Source organism: Castor canadensis, chromosome 11, assembly GCF_047511655.1.
Source record: "Castor canadensis chromosome 11, mCasCan1.hap1v2, whole genome shotgun sequence".
Lineage (NCBI taxonomy): Eukaryota > Metazoa > Chordata > Mammalia > Rodentia > Castoridae > Castor > Castor canadensis.
In genome coordinates, this window is record NC_133396.1 from 120813314 (window position 1) to 120822915 (window position 9602).

Here is a 9602-nt window from a genome sequence, read left to right on the forward strand (position 1 = left end):
AAAAAAATGCAGGACATTTTTTTGAGACAGGAAGGTGTAGTTAGGCCAGGAATACTGTCTTACATGTCTAGCACAATTTTAGAATATCTCATCAGACATTCAGGTATGAAAAATCTTTATAATTTTCAAGCCTAGGACCTAATTCCATTTTATATGCAAGCCCAAACTACTCTTGGCACTTTGTATATTACTATTGCCTGTGTAACAGATGAGAATGACAGCTATTATTCAGCAATGTGAATTTAAAGAAAAATAAAAGTAATATGAGGTATTTTATTATTGGTCATTGATAGCACTTAGTATAAGAATCCCAGTGAAGCAAACATGGTTATCAGTGCTGTTAATAAAAACATTAGCAGATCCCTTTGGTGATAGGTTGTTGTTGTTGTTGTTGTTTGTTTTGCAGTGCTGGGGATGGAACCCAGAGTGTTGCACATGCTTGGCAAGTGCTTTACCACTGAGCTACACCCCCAGCCTTGGTGATAGATTATTTTGTAACCATGCACTAATAATGAAGAATATGGTAGCCTTACTCTATACATAAAAGGTAACTTTTATTTGAACATATTTTGTTCATTAGGGGGTGTGTGTGTGTGTGTGTGTGTGTGTGTGTGTGTGTGTATTTTGGTCTAACATACAATGAACAATGAGTTTGATGAGTTTATACACACATGTACATGTAACTGCCATCTTGTTCTAGATAAAGAGTGTCTGCACAGTTGGAAGCATAGGATAAACTGATTTTTAAATACTATTACTATATTTTCAAATACCTTACCCAGTATGCTTTTGTTCATACAGTAAATACAATTCAGAGTATCCAGAAAATCTGGAAGCATAAGGAAAATAGTGTATTTATTGTATTTTTCCCAGATTAACAAAGGCTTATTTCTTTAAATTTAGAAGTATTTTACTTGAAAAGAAGTGCAAGAAAGAGAGGTAGAAGAGGGATGGAGGTCCCATTATCCTTTTCAGGGCATACCTCCAGTGCCATGAAGACCTTCCACAAGGTCCTGCCTCTTAAAGGTTCTACCTCCCAGTAGCACCACCTTCAGGGCCTTTGGGGAAAATTCTAGGTCCAAACTATAGCACTCACTGATAAATTTAATTTAGGCCAAGGCTAGGCCTAAATATGTTGTGTTGAAAATAATGTTGTTCTCATACTTTATTATCTATTGCTGCCTAACAAAACTCAAAGTTTAGCAGCTTAAAACAGTATTTGTTATCTCTTGTGACTTTTGAGGCCATTGGTACAGTAGCAGGTTAATTGAGTAGTTCTGGCTTAGGGCTCTTACAAGGTTATATTGTAGGTAAGCAGTCAGCTGGGGCTGTAGCTATCTCTCAGGGCTCAGTTGGCATTGGGAAATCCACTTCTAAGCTCACTCATATGGTTGGCAGTTGTTAGCAGGCTGTAGTTCAGGCCTTGCTGACCACTCGAGACTTTGTTTCCTTGTAGCATAGGCCTCTCTATAAATTTATAAGAAACCAACTTCTTCTCCTGGAGAAACAACCAAGACAGAAGTTGTAACTTTCTTAAACCTAATTTAAGCTGATGTTGGGAGTAATACGCTGTTACTTTTCAAGTGTAAATAACTTGTCAAGCAGATGAACCCGCACCATTTGAGAAAAGACAGCACAGGAGTATGGGTACTAGGAGGTGGGGAGCAGTTAGATCGATCATCTTGGAGACTGGCTAATTATGTATAAGGAGCTGTTTTTTGTTGTGGAGGTAAATACACATAAATGTTGCCATTTTACCAATTTTAAGTGTGTCATTTATTGATAGTGCATTCATAATGTACAGCCCAGCACATTCCAGAGCATGATCATTACTCCAAAAGGAAACTCCATAATCATTAAACAGTTACTCTTTCTAGTCCCTGTGAACCACCAACTTTCTGTCTTTAGACTCTCTATTCTGGATATTTTGTATAAATGGAGTTATATAATATGTGACTTCTTTCATTTAGCCTAGTAGTGTCAAGCTTTAGTCACCTGGTAGCATGTAACAGTACCTTATCCTTTTTGTGTTTCATATTAACATTTCTGCTATTGTTTGGTGGTGGTTTTTATGTGTACAGTTAGGTCTCCTTATTTTGTAATATTATTTATGTCTTTTTCTTCATGTTCTATCTAGTTCTGTCCTTTGTTGCAGTCTCCAACTGTTATTGTTGAACTGTTTCTTTAGTTTTGTCAACTTTTACATCACACATTTTGAGCTTTGTTAGGTGTGGATGTGTTTATAATTATTAAATTTGCTGAATGGATTACCTTTTTGTCAATATAGTCTCCTTTGTAACAGTTTTTTTTTATGTAGTACTGGGGGTGGAATCTGGTGTTTCACACATCTCAGGCAGTTGCCCTACTACTGAACTGCATCCCCAATTCTTGCAACAGTTTTTGATTTAAAGTCTGTTTTGTGTAATACCCATTTAATTACTCCATCTCTGTTTTGGCTTCTGTTTGCCTGGTGTACCATAGTCCATCCTTTCACTTTCAACATTTTCAGGTCTGTGGATCTAAAATGAGCCTCCTGTAGGTAGAATATAATGGGATCATGTCTTTTTTATCCATTTGCCATTTTCTGCTTTTAATTGCAGAGCTTAATCCATTTATATCTAAAATACTGACAAGGAAGCATTTTCTTCTACCATTTTGGTATTTTTTTTTCTGTATGTATTACGCCTTTTTTGCCTCTTGATTCCTTCTTTACTGCCTTTTTTGTTTAATTGGTCTTTTTGTAGTGTACCATTTTTCATTTCCTATATAATTTTTTATTAGTGAGTTCCTTGGAGATTGTAATTACCATCTTAATTTTATAACAGTGAGTTTGAAACCAACTTAGTTTCAGTACTGCATAGAAACTCTGCTCCTGTGCAGTTTTGTTCCTTTATGTTATTACTGTCACAAATTAGGTCTTTATACGTTGTGTACCCATTAATACAGATTTATAATCACTGTTTATGCATTTCTTTAGTAAATCATGTAGTCAATAAAGAAGAGCTATGAACTAGAAATACAATAGTGCTGGCTTTTATATTTACCTGTGTAGTTACTTTTACTGTTCCTTTTCTCATTTAGCTTCAACTGTCTAGTATCTTTCTCTTAGAGCCTGAAAGACTCAGCACCTTTGTACTGCAAGTCTACTAATGATGAACTCCTTTAACTTTCATGTATCTGGGAAGGTCTTAATTTCTCCGTTTCTGAAGGATATTTTTGCCTGGCATCAATTCTTGTTTGGCAGATTTTTATCTTTTAGCATTTTTAACTGTATCATTCCTTTGCCTTCTGTTCACTGTGAGTTCTGATAAGACATAGGCTATTAGTCTTATTGGGGATCCCTTTTATGTGATGACTCACTGTTTTTGCTGCTTTTAAGATTCTGTCTGTTTTGGCTTTTAGAAGTTTGATTAAAGTGTGTTTTGATGTGGCTTTTTTTTATTTTGTGGTATTAGTGTTTGAACTCAGGGCCTTGTGCTTAGCTGGACAAGCTCTCTATCACTTGTTCATGTGCCTTTTCTTGAATTTATTCTACTTGAAATTTGTAGAGCTTCTTGGCATCTAGATTCATATGTGTCATCAAATTTGGGGAGCTGTTGTCTTTTTTTTTTTTTTAATATTCTTAATGTCCCTTTTTCTTCTGAGACTCCCATTACACATATGTTGATGTGCCTGATGTACCTACAAGTCTCTTAGGCTCTGTTTATTATCTTCATTCTTTTTTCTCTCTGCTTCCCAGACTAGGTAATGCATTTGTCCTATTTCCCTGTTCACTGGTTTTTTTCTTCTCTGTGCTTAAGTCTACTATTGAATAACTAGTGAGTTTTTCATTTCAATTGCTTTACTCTTCAGCTCCAGAATTTCTCTTTGATTCCTATTTATAATTTCCACCTTAACAATACTCTCTATTTACTGAGACATACCATTCTCCTGGTTTTCTTTTAGGTCTTTGTTCATGGTTTCCTCTAGCTATTTGATTTATGTAGTAAGCCTAATGTCTGCACTTCCTCAGTCACAGATGTTTCTTTTTCCCCTCTGAATGAATCTATACCCTCTTGTGGTTTTGCCAATCTCTTGAGGTCAACAGAGCTGTGGCTTTCCTAACAGAGTCATGTACTTGCTCCAGGTTTAAGAAATTTCTAATGAGAAATACCCTCCTAAAAACTAATTTGTAGATGGTTTCATTATGGAGTAATTTTTCTTATCTCCAGTTTTGTTGGAAGTTTTAGTGATCTTTTTATCCATCTATATCATTGAATACACAGTTCTGCTAGGGAATAGCCATGGACAGATATAACAAAGACTGGCAGAAAATAAAATGTAATAAAAATCAGAAAAGTATCGAGGAAGTAAGGAAGGAGTAATTCCTATTGCTGGCAATTTTTTCCCCCAGAAATTCTGTTTAGGTATGACCTCAAATCAGTGTGATTTTGTATTCTACGTTCAAATGATGTTTTACTTGTATAAAATTCAGAGTAATTTAGATTAAGTATTAGCTTGTATTTACTTGTCTGTTTATTTAGTGCAGTACTAGGGTTTGAACTCAGGGCCTACACCTTGAGTCACTCCACCAGCCCTTTTTTGTGATAGGTTTTTTCGAGATAGGGTCTCATGAACTATTGGCCTGAGGCTGGCTTCAAACTGTGATCCTTCTGATTGCTGCCTCCTGAGTAGCTAGGATTACAGGTGTGAGCCACCGACACCTGGCTATTTTTAAATGTGATGAGGCCAGGTGTGGTGGTGCACACCTGTAATCCCAGCTATATGGGAGGCAGGGATTGGAAGGGTCTCAGTTTGAGGCCAGCCTGGGCAAAAAGTTAGACCCCCATGTGAGCATGCAAGTCAATCATGGTGGTACATAGCTGTAATCCCAGCTGTATCAGAGGCAAGGATAGAAAGATCAAAGTGTGAGGCCAACCCTGGGGAAAGAACACAAGACCTTACTCAATAAGTAATTAAATAAATAAAGCAAAAAAGTGGGGGTGGGGGTCTTGAAGTGTGGCTCAAGTGGTAGAGTGCCTGCTTAGCAAGTGCAAAGCCCTGAGTTCAAACCCCAAGACCAACAAAAAGAAAATAGAAAGTGATAATAGTGTCCAGAGATGTTAAATACAGTGGTGTTCATAGAATGAACATGGATTTTTTTTTAGGGGCACACAATGTTATGACTACTCAGAATTGAGTCTACTATCTTCATGCTTGTAACTTTTACTTTACTCTACTGTTTTAATATTCTCATAAGCCTTTTTATCTAGATAAATTTAATAGGACACTTTTGCTGTTTGGGGGGACCATTTTTGTTGGTACTGGGGTTGTTAGCCACTTGAGATGCTCTACCACTTGAGCCAAGCCACCAGCCCTTTTTGCTTTAGTTATTTTTTTGGATAGGGTCTTGTGTTTTTGCATGGGCCAGGCTTGGGTCCTCCTCCTTACGCCTCCCACAGATAGGCACACAACTCCATGCCCAGCTTGTTGGTTGAGACGGGGGTTTTGCTAACTTTTTGCTTAGGCTGACCTCAAACCACAGTCTTCCCAATCTCTACCTCCTGAGTAACTGGGATTGCGGGTGTGAGCAACTATGCCCGGTTTAGGACACTTATTTAATAGATCACAAAATACTCTAAGAAAGATTAAGCTAAGGTGAATAATCCTAATAGATTTCTGTCCAGATTGCCCCTAAATGCTTTTTTGTGATTGGCTATTAGATTTATAAAAAAATAAAATAAAAAACTAAATGGGACTGGAGGAGTGGCTCAAACAGTAGAGTGCCTGCTTTGCAAGTGTGAAGCCCTGTGTTCAGACACTAGTCCCACCAAAAAACAAAATGAAAATAATCTTTGGTGGTTTCTTTGCAGTTTCCCAGATGGAAAATTTGAAATGCAGGGGAGAAGTCATAGCTAAGGAGATCAGTGAAGCCATGAAGGTAAAAGCTAAAAATATCTTTGCTTCAAACATCCGTGTGTGTTTTAGTCTGTTTTAACAGGGGTTCTTAGGAGTCTTTTAATAGGTCATTCATGAATTTATTAATTAACAGTAACATTCACAGTACCATTTGCCAGGTACCTACTATGTGCCAGGTGTCTTTAAAGGTTAGTTATATTTTTGGGTTAATTTTTGGGTGTTAGCAGTCCATCAAAACAGTTTTGGATAATAATACTAGCTAGCATTTATTGTGTGTGACTCAGGCACTGTTTGCATTTGTTATTTCGTCCTTGCACTAACCGTCTGAGACTAGTACTGTTATTTTCCTCATTTTATAGAGGAAGAAACCGAGGCAACAAGAGGCTAAGTAGGCTGCCCAGACAAGTAACTAAGCCAGGATTTAAACTCTAGGTTTCTGTTGTTAGCATCTACTTTTTCTTTTTTCCTTACTTTTTAAAATTTTTTGTGCTGCTAGAGATTGAATCCAGGGCCCTGTCATATGCTAAGCACACACTCTTCCTGTGAGCTATACTCCATCCCAAGAATCTGTATTGTCAACCCATGATATACTACTTCTCCAATCATCATAAGAAAATTGTTTATATTTTGACATTTATTTTACCCAGGGAGGACATTTGGATTTCTAATATATGAAAAATATTTTTAAGCGCCCTCAGAATCTCCCATGTTCTGATGTTAATTTTCTGTAACATTCTTTTATGGTTTGAATTGATTTCATAGTTTTCTGATGACCATCCATCACTCTTTCTTGACCCAGAGTTGGCAATATTGAGCTTGCTCCATGTTTACATAGATAGAGCTTTGACACAACGCAGCCATGTCTCTCCATTTACTTGTCGTCTGTTGTTTCTTTCATGTTACAACACCACGGTTGAGTTCTTTTGTTCTAGTGTACTCTGGTTTGGTTTTATTTATGTGTTTTTTTAAATAGAATCTCAAAAAACGGCCAGGCTAGCCTCAAACTTGTGCTCCTCCTGCCTCAGCTTTCCCAATAACTGATATTACAGGTGTATACCACCATACCCTATCAGTGTTGAGGTCTCTTAATTTTATTTATTTATTTATTTATTTATTTATTTATTGGCAGTACTGGTGTTTGAACTTAAGGCACTTCTACTAGGCAGGCTCTGTCACTTAAAGCATGCCTCTCGCCCTTTTTCACTTTTAACATTATTTTCAGGTAGGGTCTTATGTTTTTGACTTGGGCTAGCTTTGTACCACTACCTTCCTAACTGTAGCCTCCCACATAGCTGGGGTTACAGGTGCACACCACCACACCTGGCTTATTTGTTGAAATGGTGTCACTAACTCTTTTGCCCAGGCTGGCCTTGAACTGCAGTCCTCCCATTCTCCTCTTCTCATGTAGGTAAGATTATGGGTATGAGCCACCACACCCGGCCTTATACTAATATTTTAAATGTAAAGTTGAATATTCGTGACTCCTAAAACTAGGTCTCAAAAAGACCTTGACCTAGCTGGGCGCCAGTGGCTGATGCCTGCAATCCTAGCTATTTAGGAGGCAGAGATGGGGAGGATCAAGGTTCAAAGCCAGCTCCAGACAAATAGTTTACCAGACCCTATCTGGAAAAACTCACAATAATTAAAAAGGGCTGGCGGAATGGCTCAAGTGATAATTGAGCTTGCCTAGCAAACATGAGACCCAGAGTTCAAACCCCAGTATTCCCTCCCTCCAAGAAAAAAAAAAGCCTTGACCTGAAGAATTAAAATGTACTTGTGTCTATCTCTGAGTGTTCTTGTTTCAATCTGAAATTAAATGTCAAATTTTTTTTAAAGGCTTTACCTGCGTTAATTGAGCAAGGAGATGGATTTTCCCAAGTCTTAAAGATGCAGCCTGTAATCCATCTGCAGAGAATCCACCAAGAAGTCTTTTCCAGTCGTCCTGGGAAAACAGATGCTAAGCCTAAGAGCTTCGCAGCACAAATAGAAACCACTCCAACAGACACTGCTTCCAGGAAAGCCTCTAACATGGTACTTAAAAGAAAGCCAGCTGCAAACTGTCCCCAGAGAAAGTGCTATCCACTGCGGCCAAAGAGAATTAATCTTGATACGTGAGCCTTTGTTGTGGGAGTTGAAAATAGGCATGATCAACATGTAGGTTACAGACTAGCACTGAGACAGACTTCATTTAAAACAGCAAGTAACTACTGGCATTCTGGGATATGGTGTAATACAGTGTGTCCTCACCATTTCATTTCAGTTTTTTTCATATTGACATGAAGCCCATCGATGGACATTAAGAGTGCAAATTTTTACTTCCTTAAGTGCCACCAGCTCTTGACGGCCTTGCAGCTTCTGTGGAGTCTCACAGGTCACGTATTCTGTTGGGTTTCCTTGATGTACATCTTTCTTTAAAGGGGGCAGGCTATGAAATGTTCTTTATTCAAGTGCTGAAAACTAACCACCAACTCTACCCGGCAGAAGACACATTTTTTTAGACGCAGCTTGACCTGTCAGAATAATGTGAAAATGACATTATAGGCTTTGCTTTGTTCTAAGGTCAGTTAATTTGGATTTGTGGGATTAATTTTAGGATTTGGTCACTAAGACAAAGAAGACAATTATTTGTGTGAGAATTATTCTTAAAAATTGGTGTCTGGTCAATGTTTCTTGCCCACACTTCTTTTCCTACATTTTCATATAATTTGACTTGAAGTAAATAGTTTCTTTTTAGTATTCTTCGTTTATTTCTAAATAGATCCTTCCAGTTCAAAGCATATACAAGATCAGTACATTGGCATATTGTTATTTTGCAACAAGTTCTACCATGCTGAACTGTTTTGCATTTAAGGATGTTTGTATATGTGATACATAATCATTGGTAGCAAGTCTGATGAAGCTGTATCTATTGCACTCCTAATGTTTGGCAACTCTCGTAGCTTATTGTGCCTCTTACTCATACTCCACAGCAGACAGGAGCATCCAGCTGACTGTCCATTTCCTCTTTTTGCTGACTATACTTTCATCCATTTTCAGAGGAATTTAGTAATCATGACTGGGAAAATTGTCCATCTCTTGCTTGTTATGTCCTAATCATAAAGATATAAATATGTTGGGTCTATCACAGTGAAGAAAACTATTCTAAAGCCACTTAATTGCATTCTTGCATTCTGTTTTGATGTTATAATTTGAGATCTGTGTATTTGTACATAGTAATGTTTTTTATTAAAATGATGTATGAAGACTGAACTCTAGATACTGTTTGTTTTCAATATTGTCTTAGGCATTCTTGAGCTCAGCTTTAGTTAGATGGCAGGTTAGCACCTTGCATTTCAGAACATGCTAAACATCACTTTAAAATTGTTTTAAGGCTGTAGAATATAGCTATTCTTACAGAGCTAATTTTTTCATAGTATTAAACTTCTGTGTGACTTACTTCAAAATTCCCCAAACAAAAAATTTATTAGTTATGTTTAGACTATGTGAGGTAATCACACATTCATTAAAAAACTATCCGCCGCCCCCATTTAAGGGATGCAGTCATGATACATAGAGTTAAAAAATGTGATATCTTAGGTTTATCTTCAAATATTTCAGCAAAGAAATGGAATAGATTAAGCAAATGTGGCAAAAAATTTTGATAACATTGAATCTGTGTGATGGATATATCCCTTCTATTTTTGTGTCCAGAAATTTTATAATTA

At 37.2% G+C, this 9602-nt stretch overlaps 1 protein-coding gene across 3 annotated transcripts in view; it reads left to right on the plus strand.

Moving 5' to 3' along the window:
- Nsl1 (NSL1 component of MIS12 kinetochore complex) overlaps positions 1–9147 on the plus strand; it is a 30451-nt gene extending 21304 nt beyond the window's left edge. For 2 of the 3 annotated variants that reach the window (XM_020172843.2, XM_074048368.1), the window contains exons 5-6: positions 5853–5920; positions 7735–9147. In XM_020172843.2, coding sequence (XP_020028432.1) covers positions 5853–5920; positions 7735–8013 — 347 coding nt within the window. In that variant the 3' untranslated portion in view covers positions 8014–9147. The remainder of the gene's footprint in view (positions 1–5852; positions 5921–7734) is intronic. The other variant, XM_074048369.1, reaches the window with a different exon arrangement.
- Positions 9148–9602: the final 455 nt, after the last annotated feature.